At 40.4% G+C, this 23,250-nt stretch overlaps 1 protein-coding gene across 1 annotated transcript in view; it reads right to left on the bottom strand.

Annotated features, from left to right (window-relative positions):
* Positions 1–18,023, bottom strand: part of RET (ret proto-oncogene) — a 95,507-nt gene extending 77,484 nt beyond the window's left edge. The window contains exons 1-2 of the mRNA XM_057416379.1: positions 17,887–18,023; positions 17,116–17,472 (exon numbers count right to left, since the gene is read on the bottom strand). Of these exons, the coding sequence (XP_057272362.1) occupies positions 17,116–17,167 (52 nt within the window). The 5' untranslated portion in view covers positions 17,168–17,472; positions 17,887–18,023. The remainder of the gene's footprint in view (positions 1–17,115; positions 17,473–17,886) is intronic.
* Positions 18,024–23,250: the final 5,227 nt, after the last annotated feature.

Raw genomic sequence — 23,250 nt, 5'->3', positions numbered from 1 at the left:
CTTCCCTACCCCCCCATCAGTTAATATACTGGCATTAACAAATGGCTGTATTCTCAAGTAACATACTGACTTTGCAAGGAATATGTAAAACAAATTAATTCATTTAAGAAAATTTACTTGTAATAGAAATACATCTATCATAACAAGATGAATTTTATCAAGCCCACTGTCAATTAGTTTGTAAAGAAATACTACAAAATAAAAGCAGCTTCACTGGAATATTGTATTGTTTTCCATAAGGCGTTTGTTAAACAGTGCAGCTATATTGTGATAATGGTTTTCACTGAAAATCTGCTTATTTCATTAATTTTTTTTTTCTCTATTTTCAATTTTGCATGTGGTAGCATAGGAAGATTGACCACTTTAATAAGGCAACTCCTACTCTGCTTTACAAGTACTGTGGAATATTTGCCTTATTTATCTTTGGACAAAGCTTATATAGAGAGATGTATAGCATGTCCTGCCCATAGCATGTCCTGCCCATGGCAGGGGGGTTGGAACTTGATCATCTTTAGGTCCTTTCCAACCCTATTCTATGATTCTATGTTAAAATGTATGTTCACATTTTAACGCATGCAAGTTACCATGTTTCTCACTTTTTCACAGTAGGAATGATACATAACAATCATTAATAGTTTCAATACATGGATCCAGGAGTTCAACAATAAATCAAACATCCTCATAAAGATATCATAAGTTGCATTATTCTCAGGAAATTAAAAATAGTTCACAGTACTTATCAAGATACCTATCAAGAGTTGTAATTATTATCATAGACTAGCAAAAACAATCTACTTCATAATTTTTTATGGTGTTTGTCACTGTCATACCTAAATGCTGCCTAATTAACTTCCACAGTCAAAGATTAAGAGCAGCTGTTAACAGTAGAATCTGGTCTTTGCCCCTGCCTTCAAACAGAGCCTCTCAGAACAGGTGGCTGTCTTTAGACTCTTCTTGGACATGGCATTTTTCTAAGGTTTTCTGGAGTGTTTAAAGAGGGGGTTTCTCCAATCTCAGTCTTTTTACTGTCCAGTTCCCCCATGAGCAAGCAGTCAGATGCTGAATTTTCATGTGCTTTGCTTGAGGTCTTCCAAGGTGCCTTGCTGCAGAAGAACGCAAGGGGTAATGCTCTTGATCTAGACTGGGGCGAACTTAAGAGGACCGTTTTCTTGATCCCAGCCCCACATCCGCAGTAAATAACATTATTTCTCTGAAGGAGCTAATGACATTTCTCTGAAGGAGCAGCAACAACCTTGCTCTCAAACAAACCAACTAGCTTTTGTATATCGGAAGCAACCCCAGGTGATGAACAAGGAAGTATGGATGGAGCTGCCATACAAAGAAAGATAGATATAGCTTGTTTCTGAAAACATTACCTCTCTGAAATGGCTATTATTACACGACATCTTCTTGTTCCTTTGCCACAGCTGTCTTTAAAAAGAAAATGTCAAAAAAGCAAACACAGGTGTTTACTCAAGGATCAATTCACCTGCTGTTCCATGGCTCCACCTGCCCTTGTTGCCTCACTAACTCCTCCAGCCGTATGGCTGGGGTGACTCATCTCTGCACGAGCACAGTTTTAAATGATGTATTTCCAGGGGGTTGTTTCTGCAAAATGAGAAGGAAGGACAAAGACCTTTCTTTAACATCACATCACTTATCTACTTTGCATCTCTCTTTTACCCTCTCTGAAGCAGCAAAAGCACAGTCAGTAGTTGAATCTTTCAGGCTTCTGAATGCCAGGCTAAGGTGCAATTCACCCCTTCGTAATGAAAGGCATCATAACTCAAGGGCATCTGCATGATCCTCCCCCAGATAACAATTTACTGAAGCAGTGAAAGGGAAAGAGCTTTCAAAGTTTGTTGCAAAATTTCAGATCTGTGGTTGAATGGAGTTGATGGATTTCCAGAAGCAGAGTGGAGTGATCTGCTTTGAATTAGCCATTATCTTTTACATCCCTCCATGTTTCCTGTCATCACAAAAGAAGATGAGTTACCCTTTAAGTTACTGTAGAATAATCTCTGACTACCAGCAAAGGGGTAGTTAATGCTATTGGCAAGGATGATTTAGGAGACAGTTTCAAAGCTCAGTTAACTATAAAAACAGAAGTCATACTAAAACAGCCCCATTCATTCTGCATACCAAGTGTGAGGGAAGCAGAGCTTAATATCACAACTGTAAGGAGATACCACAGGATGATAAGAAATGGCAGTTTCTCTCTTGACAAATGTATCCAGCTTTACTGACAGGAAGAGGTGCTAATCAACCATTGCTAAAATAAAATGTATTAAGTATGACATCAGTGCCCAGAAGCGTCCTGGACCAGCTCTGACAGGCCTAAGTGTATGAAGATGGAATCCCTACCTTACAGATCAAGCAGACTAATCTTTACTTTAGAGATTTTAAATTTAAACAAACCAAGAAACCTGACAGCTGCCAACAGACCAGACAAACCTTAAGTATTTGGAAGAAGGCTTGATTCTAAATTTAAACATATTTTTAAGCCTGCTATAAGGAAAATGACCATTGTTTCAGAAAGTTACTCTACAGTCCTTTCTGTATGCCTTAAGAATAGCAGCAGATGCCCTCAAGTCATATGACAGAGATTTCTGCTTGTTAATTTTTTCTGTGTGTCCTGGGTTCAACAGTAGCAGTCATTTTTTCTCCTTCTTGGTAGCTGGTGCAGTGCTGTGCTTTTGACTTTTGGCCTGGAAACAGTGCTGGTAGCACCGATGTTTTTAGTTACTGCTCAAATGTTTGGTCTGGCCAAGGACTTTCTGAGTCTCATGCTCTGCCAGGGAGGAGGGGAAGCCAGGAGGAAGCAGAGACAGGACACCTGACCCAAACTGACCAAAGAGGTATTTCATACCACAGCACGTCATGCCCAGGATATAACTGAGAGTTACCCAGAAGGGCTAGATACTGTGGGGTTGGCCTAGGTATCGGTGGGTGCTTGGTTGGGCTGGGGGGCAAGTTATCGGTCGGCGGGTGGTGAGAGTGTTGTATTCTCTTCCCTTGTTATTTCCTTTATCATTATTATCATTGGTGGTAGCAGTAGTGGTTTGTGTTATACCTTAGTTACTAAACTGTTCTTATCTCAACCCGTGGAAGTTGCATTCTTTTGATTCTTCTTCCCATCCCTCCAGGAGCAGGGGGGTAGGCCAAAAAGGGGGGGACTGAGAGAGCGACTGTGTGATTTATGGCTGACTTTGTTTAAACCACGACACTGTGACTAGCCAGTTATTCTTAATATGTACACATAAGGCTTTTTTGACACAAAACCAACCTAGTCTCCAAAAAAAGAGGAGAGACAGCTGTGTATTCAAAATTGTTTAACAAAATGTTGTTATACAGTATCACCACCTGTAACAGGGATTCCCAGCATTTTATACTGCTCTATGTTCCTCAATCCTCATCCTCTCTTTAACAATAATATGCAAGTTTATCATGAAGGGTTTAATCACAAGCACTACCAAAATAGTTGTTTATTAGGGCATCCTGGATGTTTACTATGGTTGACAGACCATCAGGAGCAGTGATCAAAACATAACACATTTCACCATGGATGTGCAATGGCCAGAGGTACAATACAGAAACACCAATACGAGAGAAGGACTATCAACATCTCTGGATCATGTATTGAACTAAATCATAATTTCAGAAGTACTACTCCCAAGAGAGCAAAACCAGATAAGCTTGTACATATTTATCTGTGTACTTGACCAGTGTATTCAATTTTATAATGAGAAATCCAGACTCCTGCAAATGCTAAGCAACTTAAATGCACCTGGTCCTCCTCCAGTATTTTCAAAATAACATTAACATTATTCAGCAAGATAAAAATCAGCAAAACAGTCCATGTGGTCTATTTAATTCTCATTTTATGTCAGTCTGCAACCTCTCACTTCATACATTACAATACAATATCTTATTATTGAAATATAACCATAGATATTTAAAATAGAGAGCCACTGCCAAATCTATGTGTCTTAGCCCACTGGTAACATTGCTGGATGGTCTTTGCCAAGAGTTTGAAGACCCTGTTAAATATTCACCTAACTCCGGCAGTGATCATGATGCCCATCAGCGGCCATTTGTTTCCCACAGTCCACTGATTAACTTGTTTATCTGGACAGCTCTACTAAAAAGATTAGCAAAGGCAACAAACAAAAATGTAGCCTTGCCAATGACCACATTTAAATGACTTTTGAAGACCACAGGGTTAATGTCTCATTGAGATAAAGGGAGCAATCCCTCCCTTTTACAGCTTTTATTCCAAAGTAATTTTCAAACACTGGAAGTTGCCATCAAATTGGCATTCATTCATTACTTGATGTTGGGAGAAGTTACCATATTGAAAGGAATCGAAACCTGTCTCAATGTGCTGTTCTCCAGAAGCACATACAGCATCCTTAAAAGATAAAAAAAAAAACAAAAAAACCTACAAAAAAACCCAAACAACAACAAAAAAACCCCAAACCAAAAACATACACCAAAAAAAAACAAAACGCCAACAAACAACAACAACAAAAAAAAGAAGAAAAACAAAAAAACAAACCACCCACACTATTTATTATAGTCTCAATTTCATTCTTGTTTTAATTATTTTACAGTCTACAGGTTACCTGAAATCTAGGGGGAAAACCAATCTTCATTAAGAGCAGCTAGAAAAGATTATGACCCCATTAAATGCACTAGTGAACCATAATATGAAAATCTTGCCCATACTGCTTTCGACAGTACTTTCTGCATTGACAGTTTCCTGATTTTTTTCCCTACACTTGGTCAGTTTTCCCTCATGAAGTAGATCGGGCATTAGCAACAGAAAATAAATATATTTTAACACCAACTTTGCCAGATTTTTCCCAAGCAAATAAGATAGGCACAGAAGCTGGAGTGTAGGACCTGAATTAATTTACTATGGATTTTTTTAATATTCTTAATTTCTTCTCTCATTGAGATTTTTTAAGCTCATTCTTTCTAAGCAAGGCTACATTTTGGGGTTCTTGTCTACCCTAATGATGTATAGGCTTCTAACAAAAAAGGTACTAGCAGCTCTCTGCACAAAAAAGTTCAGCAGTTTAGGCAGTATGCTCCATGATACAGGGCCAGACATGGATGGGGCTTTAAGCAGCCTGATACAATGGAAGGTGTCCCTGCCTGTGGCAGGTGGGCTGGAACTAGATGATCCCCAAGGTCCCTTCCAACCCAAACCATTCTATGATTCTACCTGCAGCTATTACCTAGTGATAGCTAATGGTAATCAAAGTTGCTAAAAGAAGGCATCTTGTAAAAAGAGAAAGATGAGGTGTTCTGCAATTTCTCCAAGTCAACTCTGTGACAATAATGCTTCTTCCTATCTTTTTAATTAAAGAAAAAAAAATTAAGCCTTAAGTTTTAATTCGATTGTGAGATTGATGGCATTGACAAACTATTCAAAGGCTAGAGGTGGGGAAAAAAAAAAACCATGCAAAATCACGTCTAAAAAATCACATGTGCTGTGACAGCACCTGCACTCTTTATCAGGACATTTGGAAAGGTAATCACGTAGCCCAGTGCAATTTCATTTTCAACAGAAGTTCCACACATTTGTGGATTTCTGTCCAAATGCCAGAAAAGGTGACAAGGTAACAATTCGCCTTTAAATCAAGACTAACAAGGATTGAATTCAATCCTTGGATAGGAGGAATAATAATCTCTCTTTTCTTCATAGTGATTTCCTGTCTCTATCTTGCATTCAGAATGGGATACAACCTATTGTTATACTATGCTGGCACATAGAAGGTGAACAAAAATCTCAGAATGAGAAATAGGATAACATTATAGGATTGCATCATATTCCCCCATAGTTTTATTTTGTAAAACACCTTATCAGTTCCTTCAATGAGACCAGTACTGGCAACCAACAGCAGTTAAGTAACTCATGTCCCAAACCCTTTTTAAAATTAAGCACATTTAAACATAAACACTTTATTTGAAAATGATGTGAAATACAATGAATGCATTATTGCAGTGAAACAGAACCAAGAATGGAAAAAAACACAAGCTGTAGTTCTTCAAAGAATAAAATCTAGCAAAGCACTGCATTGATAAAGGGGAAAACCAGAGGACAGCTCTCAGCAGCAGAAGTCAAAGACAGATAAGCAGTCCTGGTAATCTGAATTTAGGATTCAGGGTGGAAAATACTGACAATAGAGTTATAATCCCAGCACTGTTTGTTTGTTTTTGGTTTTTTTTCCCATGGTCTTTCTGCTGTCATCAAAATCTCATTTAACAAGACCTGCCTACCAAAGCATAAATCCAGTTTAACTCTTAAGAAAATGGATTTTTAAATCCTATGTCTACTTCAACATGAATATTACCACTCCAATGCATTTCCTTCTCTGTCTGAAGAAAACAGAATTCTCTCTATTCTTCTGGGTGACTGGGTTAGTCCATACACATACCAGCTTTTTCAAGGCCCTAACTGGAAATGTTCAGTGCCAGTGTGAGGTTCCCAACTTATTGCCTGTGATTTGAGAACACTGAGCGTGGTATTAGAACTTGATTTTCAAAAATACAAAGACCACCACAGATCAAATACATCCCTGAGGATATTCTGGAAACCAGAAACTCCAGAAACTTGTCTTGACATCAAAGGCATCTAGCTCCTGTCTATTCAGCTGTTAACGATTAAGATTATAAGTATTTTTATATTGACTCTCAAATCCCATTGACCACAAACTCAAGTTATCATGATCTCTTAGAGTCCTGACTGATCAAGCACCAGGCATTAACTTCATCAAAGTTAAGGCTGCCTTGGTTCTATTTCTTACACCTTAAGCATAAAACTGTAAGATGAAGTTACCAGCAGAGGTCATGTAACTCACAGAAGGTAGGACCTGTTACACATTCCCACATCAATACATTGCTGTCTCACCTGTTCTTAAGATACTCCCAGTAACAAAAGTCCTCTAGTGAATGCAGACAACTGATTCCTGTGGCTGCCCGTTACCAAAACACTTCCTGAATTTTACTTGCTATAACCCCCATGTCGTTTCCACCATTAGTCCATTTTCAGCATTACATCCATCTTTATAATACTTCTGCATGAACTGAAAAATTTTAACTGCTTTCTCTGCTCTCATTTTTGTCACTAAATATTATCGATCGTTTCTATTTTTCTTCAAAAACAGCACTTTCTAAACTTCTTGTTATTATCCATCACATTCCAAGAAGTATGAAGGCCAAAATGCACCCTTCAAAACTGGATAGTGCCAGTCATCATCAAGAAATAGGCTACTGAGCCAGATGGAGTTTTAGCGTGACTCCATGTGGTAATTCTGACATTATCATCACCATCACCAGGAAGAAAGAAAAAAAAAAAAAAAAAAGAAAAATATTGGCAGAGGGATTTTTTTAGCAACAGAACATTTTCTAAAATAAGCCCTTGTCACCAGTCTCCTTATTACACTGGCACTACTATATTCAAGCTAAGCTGAGTTTGTGATTACCAACATAAATACTTAAATAACATGCCTTTTCCTTACTGTCTCCTAGAAGTCATGTTGTGGGGACACAGACTCTGAGAGGCTAGAGTCTTGTACAGATTCTTCTAATTTGTTTTCTGATTTTCAGTTACTTAGGATGTCTAGGCTGTGATGCTGAGTTTTCCTGTGTAGAGACAAAGGACAGAAGCTATTCAACAAAGGGGAAGACTCCCACCTAACTGCATGGCACCAGGAGATAAAGCTTTAATAAAGTATTGGAAACATTATGAAAATATAAGTAACAATAAAGTCTGTGGCAGACAGCTTTAAAAAGAGAAGGGGGGGGGGGGGGGAGAGAGAAGGCAAAGAGTAAAAACCTTGGGCTTTCTATTCTTACCTGTTTTCTTTAGCCATTTACCACCCTGAAACTTTTGGTCCAATTTTAATTTTAAATTTTATTAAAGTTTAAGAATAGAAAGAGTTAAATAAAGACCCTCTCCCCAGCAGTAACAGGCTCCCTTAAATGCCTGAATATTACAAGAAAAAATAATTTATAAATGTTTCCGATTTTTATAGAGGGGATACGCATGGTCTGTCACAGTGTCTTAAGATGATGCTGCCTGTTATTGAATTTACAGAAATGGTTTTAAATGCTTGGGTTGTTTTCTCTGTGTTGTTTTAAGATACAATAGGATATGGAAAATGTACGTTATAAACTCTTAGTATCCAAAACGTCCTTAGCAAAGCAATTTAGGACAACTCTTCTGATCTTCACAAAGGCAAAATTTTATCAAAGCAATAAAACGGTTTAAAATGCTTTCTCATTTGGAGGATGTCAGCAATACTCAATTGAAATGTGCAATAAAATTTATATTGCAGCCATACTGTTCCCCCCTCATCACTTTAAAACCTGATGTTCAAACTCAAAATTTAAACACTCTCATCGCTTTTTCTTTTCATAGCTGGGATTGTGATGAGCCACTCTAGAGAAATCATTTTCCTCGGTCCTTTTTATTTCAACAACATCCATAGGTTCAACTAGAGAAACCTCTATCCTGAATTGCTCAAAAGCAGTAACAGGCAGTCATCATTTCTTTCCACAGGCACTTTGACTATCAAAATACAAAGTACCCCATAGTAACTCACAGCAAAAGTGATCCAAGGCAGTGGAGCACCAGAAACCGTTGTCATATGCATATAGTTCAAGGAAACAACAGGCCTACAGAAAGATTTAAAGGCAGATGGTCGAACCCAGGGAAGTTAGTTAGACTATTAAGAAGGCTCCTCAGTAAAACTATCTAAATAAATAAATGCACGTACACACACACATAGGACTTTGTCCATGCTGTGAGTGAGAAGTATCTCAAATGTTTATCTCTTATTGAGAAACTGGTCAGGAGCACTGTATCTAATTCTAAGATGAAAAGGTAGCCCAAAAATAACCAAATTTGCTCTAAACACACTAGCGTAGATACTGTAAACTAAGACAACACAGAGCTCAGGGCAAGCTAGCCTCACCTACACTCCTGAGTGGTAACATAAGCTGCTTCCAAACTACCAGGGCCATTTGTGTTCTGCAGGCAGCAGCAGAAGTTTGAGATCTTACACTTGTAATGTGTTGCTCGCACGAGAGTAAAACCTACATTTCATGACAATTGTTAGTCTAGGTAGATGACAGGAAAGGGAATTTTACATCAAAGGGTAGCAAAGAAATTTGGCACCTGAATATACTGCCAGTTTTACCTTTAGGGAATTCTATGCAATTCTTTATAGGGCTTTTATTCAGCAGTCCCAGACTAAAACACTTTGTTGATATGGGTTAAACCTAAGCATACACCCAAGTACTTCAGAGATGTGAGAAGGCTCTGTTAAAGTGCTTTACAAAATGATGTTCTTCATACCAGCAGTGCCAATGAAGCACTTTGCTGTTGTTAATAATTAGCATTGGATACTTTCCCCAAAGGTCCTGTCAGAACTTCCCAGTTATCACACTGCAATTTCATAGGATGGTATCAAAACAGTCAACGCCCTTCCCCCAAATCTACTCTCATTCCCCTACTCCCAATTTGAATTTTTTAATATTTTTTTCCCCTGGAAAATAAACTACTTCTTTTCCTAGTAAAATAAAACTTTAAGCCTTCCCCCAATGAGAGTTTTGAATCCTCTCCATTCCTATCACTGTTACTTAGATTTCATGAACAGCACCCTTTTGTCTTACAGTCTTGCAGACCACAAAGCAATGTCAATATAACTTAGAAACATTTTCATACAACTTGCCAGTGTCTGGTTTTATTCTTTGTAAAAGAAAGCCTTATTGCAGCACTTGAGTACATGCATATTTCAAACCCTCTCCTACTTTGAGATGAATGATCGTCATAAATGTACATATTAATCATTCTATACTGGGTATTCCAAATAGAGAATTCATTTAATATATGTATTTCAAAAAATCAGATGTTTAAAGCCATAGATGACTGTTATGAACTAAATTTCAGTAAGCCATAGTTTCTCTACAGCTTTCTGTTCTGTTTTATTCATATTAATCCAAATTCTTTCTCCCCTCACCCCTACTGCACAAAACAGCGGGAACACTGGTCATCTTATCTTCTTCCCAAACACACAGGAGCAACACAAAGAGGTACTTTCAATTTCATAGGTAATTTCTGAGGAACACAGTGGTAGGAGGTGGAGAAGATAACCTAGAGAATCAAATCAAATCAAATCTCACCAACGTTTTGTAAACCATTCATATATCTTACATTTTCATTTCTATTTGCACAGAAATAACTTCTCAAGGTCTACTTTTAGGTAACAGAACATGGAAGGCCACCTTACCAACAAAGGCAAAAAACTCCAGAAAAAATTCAATGTAGAAGTATCCTCTTCAAAAGAGTCAAAGGGACCAATCTGAAAGCCTCAAATATTGATGCAGGAATGGCGTGGTAAAGAACTACTCACAATTATTTACCTACTCTTTACGAAACCAGAGAAATGTCTCTGTGTCTTTAAGCCACTGGGAGATTTAAGATGCAACTCCAAGTCAGCTCTAGAATGGCACTGATAGGACTACTGGATACCTGCTCTAATTCAGTAGCAAAACTAGCCTTTAAGGGGCTTTCGAGTTATGTGACATTCTGGTCTACTGATGCCCACATGAGTTTTGCCATTCTGCACATGAAAGAACAGATAATGGAACTGTCAATGTAAGAAAACTTGGTGTCTCTGAATAACGAAAAAAAACTTGATTTATTATCCAAGATTGAAGTTTATGTCATTTAGAAGAAAGCCATAATGGACACTAAAAAAAACCACCCATTACAGCAACACAAGCAACTTTGTTATATCAGTTAAATATAATGTTTAATTAGTTTTCTAAATGCATACACTGAAAAGCCATTAGACAACCATTAGGAGTAATATATCCATTTTCTTTTTTACAATCACCTGATTTAATTAGCCAAATATCTAAAGTAATTCAGTCAAACAACATTTTTGGCACTATTATCCCCTTAAAGTTTCCAATGCCTTGTTTTGACTGTGATGACTGTAATTTTCCCTTAAACTCTAAAGTGCTGATGATCATCTTCATCTTGGAAGATTTACGGAACATCTCTTTTAGGTAAAAATGCACAAGGTATGTTTATGGCCCCATTTCAAGATCCAGAAATCTGAAACTATTGAGCTGTTTTTATGAAGCAACCTTTAAGAAAACCAGTTTTGTGTCCTCTCTGTGGGCCAAAGAGACAAAACACCTGAAGAATAAGATGGCTGTAGGTACTTCTTTAGAAAAAAAGATGAGCTCCAAAAGGAGCAAAATCCATCTGGCTGTTCACACCTCAGCAGACTCACTGTTATCAACACAAACTTTCTCTATAAACTTATTAGCAAGCATCTTATCTATATGAAAACCTGTCAAAAGGCTTCACCTTCACTTCCACATTGTGGAAGTAGCCAATGAATTTCACTGATGAAAGAAAAGATTCCATTGTAGAGATAAGGCTTCTGAACAGATTTTACTCTATAGCAATCTACTACTTCTCTGATACTGTTTTTTTCACTGGTGCATCACCACTCTAGAAATTCTGAAAACTGTTTTCCAGTGTATTTTCCCCGCTTTGTGTCACGTCCATTATGCCCCAGTATGGGGTTATGTGAGGGGCAATCAACAGTGCATGTGGCATGCAAAAGAGAATGCTAGCGATGGTGCTATTTTACAGAAAACTGACAGTGTGAGACAACAAGCAAATCTGTAGCACAGCTGTTAACTGAACTTGAATCCTGATCTAACCAATCTAATATGCAAACCTCAAATCTATCCTTCTCCTAACAGTAATTGCTTTATTTATCCTTGCCATGCTTTAGTTGTCTGCTCACCAAAATGTGCTAGAACAAAACAAACAACAAAACCCAAACATCTGGAGAAAAAGCAATTCCAAAGTTTCTTTTAAATAATTTGGTGAATTTTTAAGGTGTGCTTCTGTCAAATCAAACCAAGGTAGGAAGCAAGAGCTAAGAACAGATTCGGCACCACGAGCATGCTTCAATCTTGAAGGAGCATGCTCTTAACATACACCTTTGCCATGCAGGGAATCACCATCTGTGTTCAAGTAAGTTTCGCAACCTTACAAATGCCAGCACCCAATAAGCAGTGTCTAGCAATTTGTTACATTTCAAAACCAAGAGACAATTCCAGTCAGTTACCAGCTGGCACCACTTTTGGTTCTGCCGGAAAGCTGAAGGATGCTGACTTATGAATAAAGCAAACCCTCTCCTCACCGCAGACGGACTCCAAGTGACCTTTACACAAAAAGGCTCTCTAGATCTCCAAGCAGCATGGATTTTATCCAACCTGTGGTATATTTGTGTTTGCTATTATATTTGCATTATATGGGAGAGAGCAGCCCAGGAGGAGGGGAAGCTATGAATTCTTGTTTACTGTCTGTCCCCTTTAAATACACAGTATGCATAAATCAGTACAGTTGCTAAACAAGGTACTGAGGAGAGAGCTACTATTTAACTTCCCTCAAAACAGTTACCTCTGTTCAAATCCAAAAAAAACTAGAATTAGTACTCGCCTTGCTACCAGCCTCAGCAGCAGTGCCAAGAATGTGAGTACAGCAACAAGCGAATGAATCCTTTCCCTCCTGCCAGGGGCCAAAGTGGGGGAGAAACTGAGACTGACAAAATACACAGTTTCTCACCCCTTGTATCTGTGGCCTTAGTAAAAAATAAAAAAAAAAAAAAAGTGTTCCATGCAGATGGAAAACTGAACGTGGGCATGCTACTCAATGTGCATCTTGTATTCAGGTACTGAACTAATGCTGTCATACAAACTGACTGCTTCTGTTAATACTACAAGAAATCTTGTCTGTTAATCACAGCCTAAAGAATAAAGTTTTTAGCATTAAAATGCTGGGGTTTTGTAATGTTCATATTAATTTCCTTTGTACTGTCTTTATGATAGCAACAAAACCCATGAATGAAGCCAAAGACCAAGACGACAGCAAACTGACTGGCGGAACTAATCAAGCCAATACTGCACAGTGACCTGACACACACCCTGAGAAGACAGGCAGACAGGCAAATACAGGCACCTGAGCGACAGACAGCACAGCAATGAGAAGGAAATTAAATATACACAAACACGGATCCTATTAGAACAAGTTTAAAAGCCCAAAACGGTACAGTGATTTTTTGTGAAACGATAAATGCTGCAGGTTGTGAACTTCAGTGCCATATTTCATTTATGGAGGAACTGGAAGGTGAAGGACCTGGGAATAGGAGTAAAGTGAGGAGACAGGCTCAGCCTAGAAGGCCACAGAGGACCCAGGCACCTTCCTGTGGAATGAACCCCACAGTCAGTCCTGCGTGGGTGAGGCAGAAGTTTCATGGTCCATGCAGGCAGAAGCAGGTGACTGGAGTGAGAGGAATTGCTGGTGCCACCAGTGGGCTGTGAGGTGCCTGGGGAAGAGCCAGCATATAAGATGCTGAACCTCCAGGCAGAGAAAAAAAAAAAGCATAAAAGAACCAAAGTGTCATAAATAACACTTTTTTTCTACCAAAAAGAACAGTGAGGTTTGAAATTTACTCATAGCTCTTAGACCTTGTCCAAATAAGACACTCAAGATCTAAGGAAACGCCTCTCACGTTCCTCCACAGATTATCTTTGTGCTTGCCCTACAGTCAGGGCAAACAAAGTAGAATCAGAATCACATATTGTCTGACCAGATCACTGCCAAAATGACAGGCACACAAATTTATGTCTGTCTTTAACACGGCCTGTGACTCAAGGCAGTGGTCTGTGCTCCACCATTTGATCTGATAAGCACTGTTTTATTTATCTAAAGATTGCACAGCAAATCTTTTTTTGTTTTGGTTTGGATTTTTGCTTGTTTGTAGGGTTTTTTGGGTTTGGTTTTGGTTTTAAGAATCACTTAGGTGTCCTTTCCTAGGGAAAACATCCATTTTATCTTATGAAATACAAATATTACACAAAATGGCTAAACTTTGGGGAGAAGAATGTCAACATTTGCACAGTTGGTTTCTAAAGTCTGTCCTTGATCTGGATGCTTAAATTGAGCCAGGAGCTCTTGCAAATCGTAACCAGTCAAAATATAATATTAACAGTAACCCTAGCAGTATGAGAATTGATCCCAAACAGTGCTTAAATGAGTATCAGAATATGCTCATGAGTAGTTTCATATCATAATCAATAAAAAAGTTTGAGTAATCTGTATTCAAAAGCACATTTGTTGAAGTAGCATCTCTATTATTTCAATGTAGATGCAGGTTTCCCTTCCAATTCCATACATAGTGTAACGCTTCAAACTTCATTTTATCCACTGAGGATAGATTAGCTCTTCAAAAGTATTCCCTTTAATAATAAAAATTACTTTCCAGACAAGACAATCCTACCAAGTCTTTCCCACAGGCACTTTTTTCTACACTTAACAAGATCCTTCTCTTATATCAATGGGCTTTCAGAAATGAATCAGAACTCCAGTGCCAAACAGTCATGCAGTGCAACCTGCGAGTAAACACCCTGAAGCGTACAACTGACATGATGTAAAACTTCTGAAAAATACATGTGTATGCTCCAGAATAAAAACCTGGTTTTCTTTGAATTGATACTGATGACAGAAGTCTTAATTTGAGATGAAACATTCCTTTCATTTCCTCTATTCCTAGGCTGACTGCACGTTAATACCAGTGCATGTAGGAGACTCACATGTAGCTTATGGTGCAAAAGCAGCAGGCTGCAACCTTTCTGTTTCAGAACAAATGGTCCAGTGTGCTTTTTGAAGCCCACCAATACAAAAGAACCATATCTAATCCTTTCAACTAACAGCATGCTCACAAAACTGATTAATCCAGCTCTCCTGGTAAAACGCAATCCTGTTCCAAGTTAGAGAAATCCTTTCGGTTAGTTGTGAGCACAAACACAGTAGTTTTAAGAACTATTGCAGCTTTAAGCTTTCCAAACCCCCCCAGGTTAGATAAGCCCAAAATGTACCAATAGGAGAGGACTGCAAGGGTATCACTGCATGTTAACTTTGGGTAGGAATCCTCAATGACGAGGTCTTGCCTAGCTAAGAGAGATTCCATCACAACACCCGGCAAACACACAACAGAGTTACCATTAATGAATCTCTGGCTCTCCCCTAGGATGGAGCCTACTGAAGTTTCACTGTGTTCCTCCTCCTCCTGCCAGGGGACTGCAGCATCACACATAAGGTAGCTCTGCTTCTGAACTGGAACTCCAAGCATGCAGGGATTTTGCCGATACCTTCAAGATATAGTAACTCATCTTACCCCCGTTGTCAACTCAGCTTTTATTAGATAAATAGGACTTAGTGTCATACACCTCAAGAATGTGAAACAGTGCTTCTCCAGCAACAGACACCCATACGACATTGCTAATATGCTAGACTTCTTGAAATAACTATGAATACAATTACCATAAAGTGTGATCCTAAATGTATACAACTTTTCTTCCCCATGGTTTTAGTGAAAATTAAGGGGAATCAAGCATTAAACCTCACCAGTCAAAGCAGAGCACGTAGACAAAATTAGTATTTGCAATTATAAGCAAGCAGTATTAAGAAAAACAAAGTCTAGCTGAGAATCTATTCTACTCAAATAAATCAAACTCCTATAATATTCCTCCAAGGTATGGACAGATCCAAGAGTTAACAACTTAGGGTCACATTTAATAATAAAGAGTCTTTTAAACTCATTTGCAACTGCTTAGGTCTGATACTTACAGAAAGAAAAGGCTTAGATATCTATCTGGAGTGGGGAGAACACAAAGACAACTCCCTTTCCTGCCTGTGACTTACAGAGTGAAATTCATCTAAACTTATACAGCTAAACGTAAAATCAAACGACAGTCCAACTGAAAGGGAAACAACGAAGAAAAACAAACAAATAAATGTATAAGCAGCTCGGCAGTTCCAAGCACCAGCTAGTTCAGTGCATACAATATTCTGGGGCATCACAGTATGAATAGAAGTTCATCTGTCCACCTTAAGCGGAAATCATTTTCAAGCAAATGCATATGAATCATTTTCACTAATGAAAACATACCCCTCAAACTGAACAACTTAGGTAAATTACATTTCTCCTAATTCTGCCAAAAACATTTAAGAAAATGGATTTGCCAAAGATAAAAGCAAAGTAGGCGGGATAGATCATCCATTAGCAATACAAGTATGGCTAATTCTTCCTGAGAGTGAAATGACTTGGGATAAAATCCATTCTATCTTTTAAATAATTTTAGACATAGTATGTCCCACACATCCTATGCTTGGGTACCACTGAGTTTTTATGAAGGTCAGGCCTTAACAATAATATGCTAGGAAGAGAAGGAATAAGGGCAACTTGAAGCATTTTAGCATACAAAGGAAAAAATGAAATAAAGAGGCTTAATAATCTCTGCTAGTTACAGAAAGTAGTTTAAGATGGTGTGAACTTAAAACAATGAATTTGAAACAATAACGAGAAAGACCAAGATGCATATTTTACAGAGAATCACAAGTACAGAATTAATGCTGCCCTTTACTCTCTGTCGTACCAATTAGTGAACTACTGGGATGGCTTGGTGTTTGTGTTTTCGCAAATGCATATTTGATGTGCAAGGTTATACTGCATTCTCTAGCATGCAACTTTGATTTGTTCATGTAAACATCAGAAATGTATTGGCAAACAAAGCCATATGGAAGAAAAAGAGATATAATGGATTTTTTGTTTGCTTTAGTAACTTAACATCTGTGGGATAGCATCATCCAAGTTAGTATCCAATAACTTTTCATATTTTGGTCATTTTCATTTATCAATCCAAACCCCATTTACTTTGATGATACAAAAAGCGCTGGGAGGGGGGCAGCAGAGAAGGCATAATGTTTTAGAAACTTAAAATAGGAATACACTTGAATATTCTTCTCCTTCACATCATAAATTTAAAGTGCAAGTAAACTCACATCTGTTCTAACTTAGCCTTGGAGATTAAAAACCAAAGAGAAAGTATTAGGGTTTTTTATATCATGTTTGTATTTTGGGTAAGATTTTCGGAGCCTGCCCCGGCCGCCGGTGGCATCGGTCACCTAAGCCCCAAAGCTTCCCGCAGGGCCGGCTCAGCGGTACTTACCCCCGCAGAGGAGGACGAGGAGGAAGCCCGCCGTCCGCCCCGCGGAGGGCATCTTCCCTGCGACTGGACTCCCGCGGCGCGGCCCCGCCTCGGCGGCCGGCGCTCCGGGCAGCACCGGGCGGGCTGCGGACCGGTCTCAGCGGGCTCTCAGTCGGGCCGGCCCATAGCCCGGGGCGGCAGCAGCGGCCGCGGTGGGACGCGCCGAGCCAGGCAGGGACGGGACGGACCGCGCCGGGGTGCCTCTTCGGGATGCCTCTCCGCCAGCTCCTTCCTTCGGCCCTCCTGGGTCCCGACCCACTGCCACCGGCCGGGAAAAAGCACCCTTGTCCCCTCAGCAGTGCCGGCGCCTCTCGGGCTCTGCGGGGAGAAGCCGAAGTCACAGGCGAAGCCTCTCTCCGCGCCTCGCCTGCAGCCGAGCCCCCCGCGCTGCCCGGGCGGCGGCACCGCCCGGCTCGGGCCAGCCCCCAGCCCCTCCTCCGCACCGGGACGAGGCCGCCGGTCTGCGCTCCCTGGGCCGCTCAGGGCCGCCCCACACTTGCCGCCCCGCCCGGCGGGCAGCCCCCCGACCTCCCCCCAACACCCCGCCCGCCCGCGGAGCCGCCGCCGAGGGGAGCGGAGGGGGCGCGGCTGCGGCTCCACCCCGAGCATCCCCACGGGCAAGGTGCGGGGTCCGGTGCACAGGCCCCCAGCTCCGCAGGGGGGAGTGGGGAGCTGGGAGCGAGTGCGAGAAGGCTGGGGGGGAAGGAAGGCGGGCGAGCCGCGCAAACACACCAGGTGCGAGACAAAGCAGGGACAGGCGCTGCGGCACCAGGATGCATCCGAGTGGCCGCCTCCCCGCCCCAAACACATTAAACGTGTTGAATAATTAATCCTTGGGAGAAGAGACAATTTTTGCTTGATGGCAGGAAGATGCTGTAAGAGATGAGCTCTACCTGGCAGGCAACCAAAGTAACGCGGAATGCGAGCATCCCGCTTAACGGCCGAGCGCCACTTTTAAACCACAAGCGGGGGAGGGGAAAAAATTATTAATAATAATAATTAAAAAAAATAATCTAGCCGATTCAAATACAAAATACGCTTTAACAGCAGGCCGGGCTCGCCGACAAGCGCAGTCCGAAAAAGCCGCCGCTAACGAACATCGCCCAGAGCGCTGGACGCGCCGCTGCCGGACCTGTCTCTGCCGGGAAATGCCCGCCGCAGAGCCCGCGACCGCCCCTCGCCTCGCCACCGCTCTTGGACTCCACCGGGCAGCCCCCAGACGGGACGGGGCGGGACGGGTGCAGCTCCGCAACGCCCACCGCGCCCGCACAGGCTCCGCGCTCCCCAGCGCCGAGCAGCGGCCACCCTGCCGCCTGCCCGCAGGGGCACGCTGAGCTCCCGGCAGAAGGAAACCCCTGCCCCTTTCCCTTCACCTCTCCTCCCAGGTCATCGTCAGCCTGCCGGGGAAATATTTTCTGCCCCCTCTTTCTCCCCACAGCTGATGCTGCCTCGCCACAGCCGCGCCGCTCTAGAGATTTGGGCGTCAGGATTCAGGCAGAGATCCCAGGTACAACTCTCACCCTTCGCAGCCTTCACACTTTGAAACGCCTGAGCAAGAGGCACACACTGTAGAGTGATACTCGGTGCAATTTCACCTAACAGGAACTGCTAGAGATTACTCACATACAAATCAAATAGGAAATTTCCTCTCTAGCCTGGTAAGGACACTGCTTAAAATACCCAACATTGCAAGAGGCAAAATACAAGAAATTACCCTGTAGAGCTGATAAAGAACTAGCCTAATTTAACTCCTCTGTTAGATCCCCATCAAGCAGTCCCTTGGTCTTCATAAGCCTTGGGAGAGCAAGAGGCGAAGTACAAGGACTAATGACAAACTTGAGAATGAACACTAGCAATCACCATAAATTAATTGCATTTGAAGCTGCCTGACAGTATAAACTTTTGAATATTTACTCACATGTGCAAGTGTTTGCAGGGCTTTCACAAATACCTGGAAGGGGAAACTATGAAACATACTTAGGATGTCTCCATAAACCAAGGGAAAGGCTATAGCAAAGAAAGAAACATATAAAACATTAACATTAAATCAATGCTTTGTGGAGAAAGCATTGTCTTACGTTAAGCTGAGCTTTATCTTAAATCATATTTAAAAGCTCGCACAGTATACAAATCAATATTGATGCCATCTAAAATACACCACTATCATCTGCACTGATAAACGCCAGTTTCCATCCAGGACAAAGTGACTTCTTGGAAGAATGTCAAGGACTTCCAATCTCTTCTGGCATCTCAGCAAGTGAAGCCAAAGCTGTACTCTTCTGCCAACTTCAGGCTCTGCTCCAGCGCATTAAAACTGATTTTAGATGCCATCATGTTCGTCATACAAGGAGCAGAAGTAAGGTCACCAGAATAATTTTTTCATTTGATTTCAGGCTTTTAAGCAGATTTATACGTTTTCAGAGGATCATAGCTTATGCACAGCACACATGGGAAAAAGGTTGCCAACTTGGATGAGAAAGGAACTAAATACTAACGTCTTTGGTGTTCCAGCTACTGTGATCATCACTCCAATGTTGATGTAGTCACCATCCCTGCTGGAGCTGTTCTCCTCTTCGGTCTGCAGTTTGCTGCAAGCCTTCAACAAGGAAAAGTGATGGTACATTGAGGAAACATAGTTCATCCAGGAAACTTAGCTTACCAGACGGAAGACAAAAATAACTTAACTGCAGCACCTCATGAAACCTTGTAAAAACCTATCAAAATAGGGGCATTTCGAATTTTCACTCAGAATTCAAAGTTCAGGGAGAAAAATGAAACCCTTCCTGCCCGAACTTGTTTTCAGACCCCTAAAGGGGTCCCAACACAGACTGTGAAGCATCTGCCCTTGAGTTTACTGGGGTAATACAAGCCTACAACAACCATCTCCTTCCAACAGCTAACTTCTGCTCCAATATGCATAAAATACACGTTCATGTCATTCACTTGGTTTCTTTGTCTGACGGCCCTGTGAAAATTGAGTGAAAATCAGTTCTACAAAATGAGGAATAAAAAGTTAGATGTCCTTAAGTCTCCAGATGAGCTCAAGCTTTACAGGGAGCTCTCACATCACTCTCCTAGAAAAAATACTTTGGAAATAAATCAACACTTCCCTGCAGGTTGGTGCAATTGTGAAACTAAGGTGCATATTTTTTTTCCCTCCTGCTTTGAGTCATTCATTTGGCACAGCAGACTGAGCTATTAAATTATTGTTTGTTTTTTTTTTTTCCCCTTTTATAAAGGCACCTGGAGATATCTTGATACGATAATGCTTCCTGAAACTGATGCTAATTGATAGCTGTTTCTTGATTTCATCAGAAGTCTTAGGTCATGCTCATTTAGCATCAGGACACTTGAGGACTGTTCTACGCTTCCACATTAACCAAACATTCATGCATGAACACAGAAACATTTTCATAGATGAAACTCCTTCTAGAAGATTGTGTTTGAAATACAATTCTTGATCAGTTCAGGATTTAAACATTTTTTTCCCAAGCTATGAAGTTGGTTGTTTTAGAGTTTCAGTCTGACAGCTATTGTTGATCATGTTAGGAAAAAAACATTTTAAAATGATAAAAAATGCTTATTAACACTTAACACTACTTTGTGATCAAACCGGAAATATATACAGTTACAACTGAGATGGCACTGAACAGATGTTCTTCCTAAGATAAATTTAATGGTAAAAGGACAGATCAAATTTTGATTGTGAGAATGACAAAGAATTTATCTGCTTGATACTTCATTCAAGTTGTTACATATACGTTTTCCACAATCCTTCTGTCTACTCCTTTCTTCCCTACTTGTTACATACAGCTAACACTTAAACTGTGCAATAACCACACCATCTATTTTAATTTTTGTCCATTTGAGATCCCTAAAAGAAAGCAGTATGTTTTCCTGGAGTACTCATCCAAAAGTGCTATGAAATGATCAGAAACACCCATTATCTTGAGAAAGCAGCAAACCTATGCCAAGGGATGTGCCCATCACAGCACTTAGAGAAAGGAACCAAGAATGTACTTCTTTCAAGTCAGGAGGAAATAAACCATTCTTGTGGAGAAGGAATGCCACCAAGCATCCTGGTCATTTAAGCAAGGGCTCAGCATTGTCCAATACATAGATTTCATGGCAAAACCAGGATTCTTGTGAAAACAGTGACAAGGGACAGGCATAAGTGAAGATGCTGTGTAAGGGAAAACAGAACAGCAGATCACGAGCCTGGGCTAGACCAGGAAGAACCAAAATTCTTTGGTGACCTGATAAAGCTATTCCTGCCATGAGCTGGCTGCCCTCATCAGACCCCACTGCTGCTTCTTGGCGATAAGACCGTAAGTTCATCCAAGAAAGGGTAGTTCAGGTCACTATGAATATAACATAGAGCTTTTGAAACTACATTAATCCACAACAATGCCTGTTTCTGGCCATCAAATTGTTTCACTAAAAGCATAAACTTATCTATCAAAACAATAATGAAATCATAAATCATATACATCTGATTTCTTGTGCCAAACAGACCTCAATATCTGATGCCACCACAAGTCAGTAGTGAAACAGTTCTCAGACTATTGGTTCATCAGAATTTTTCACCTGCTTGACTTTTGCTGCAGGTTTTTGTGAAGCATAGGATAACTGTGCTAGGATGTTTCAATGCAAAGAGGAAACAAGTTCTCCCAATACTTGTGAATAATGGGTGTTTTCTTGTTTCATTTCCACTAAGAATCTCATGTCTTACACCTGTCTGGTTACTTGAGCCCTGAAAGCTGACAGAAAAATACAGCTCAGTTTTCATACCATTATTCTAAGGATAGTCCTGGGAGTGCCATGAATGCTACCTATTATATAAATTAAGAGGCATATGGAATCAGATGCACACTGACATTCAACTGTTGTACTTTCAATAGTATAAGTTTTAAAACTCAGAATGAAATCCAGAACTGCATTTTGTACACTATTGTGGGCCAGCAGGATTGCAGGAGTGTGATTAAAACATAATGCGTGCCTTTCACTGTGATGATGCCCACTGGTCCATGCAGAAGAGCCCACAACATCGCAAGGCAGATGTGCATGTTGCAAGGGCATCCAGCAGAGCTGGGCCAGCTGCTGCCATTCCGTCTCCACAGGAATATACCCTGGATAGTATGAGGGGCAGCAACAGGGCTGATGACTCATGATTATCTCATTTGCACAGACAATCCTTTTTGCCTGGAACCGTACTTTAACACAATCCCAACACTTGTAACCCGCAGGCACCTTGGCATTGAGGCTCAATATTTATTCCATTACTCAAGAGACACTAATTTCCCTGAGGTATTAACAAACATGAGTATGATAAATCTCTCCACATCAGTATGAGCAGTAAAGTTCTTCTGAACTTTGAAGACCAGATTTTTCTAGCTTTTAAACAAACATTTTGAATCTGCCTGGAAACATTATGAACACGCACAAGCATATTCACACATCCTGCATCAGAATTTGAATGGTAGGGGGTAGATATTTTTCCAGAAGTTACAGTACAACTAGTTAGAAAAATATATTGAAACTGGCAGCTGATAAATTAAAACCAGCTAACAAAATACAAAACATTCTTTGTTGACTCTTTTCCAGGTCTGTTTCCAGTAGATAATGTACTACTATGGTGATAATAATATAAAAGTTATTTCATCCTTGTTTCTTAGAATTTGGTGTCAAATGTAAAAGCCCACCTGAGAGATATGAAACCTCAATTCCCTAGTTATTCATAAGGAACTTACAGCCTGGGTTATGGCCAAGGCAAGCTTCCTGCTTACTGCCTGGCTAAAGTACCCTTACAGCGACCTGGAGGAGGTGAATGTCATGGAGAGTGATTCTGTTCAATCTACTCACCATGTTTTGCAACTCACCAAAACCATTTCTGAAGCTTGTAGATGACCCTAAAAAGTACTCCGTTACCACCTTGAATAAAAACAACAACAGCCATATAAAGCTGTGATACTTTCTGAATGCCCAATAAATATTTTTGGACCTCAGGTTTCCTTTTATTTCTTAATTAAATAGCACACTTGCCTGCAGAGAACTTGAAAACATGAGCCTAGAGGTTTCAAACCTGATAGTTTTAAA

The sequence above is a fragment of the Pezoporus wallicus genome, unplaced genomic scaffold (genome assembly GCF_028554395.1).
Source record: "Pezoporus wallicus isolate ANWC-B61680 ecotype Strahan unplaced genomic scaffold, APGP_CSIRO_Pwel_v1 contig_2012, whole genome shotgun sequence".
Taxonomy (NCBI): Eukaryota; Metazoa; Chordata; class Aves; order Psittaciformes; family Psittacidae; genus Pezoporus; species Pezoporus wallicus.
Note: the sequence above shows the minus strand (reverse complement) of the source record. Positions and strands in the feature narration are given on the sequence as shown.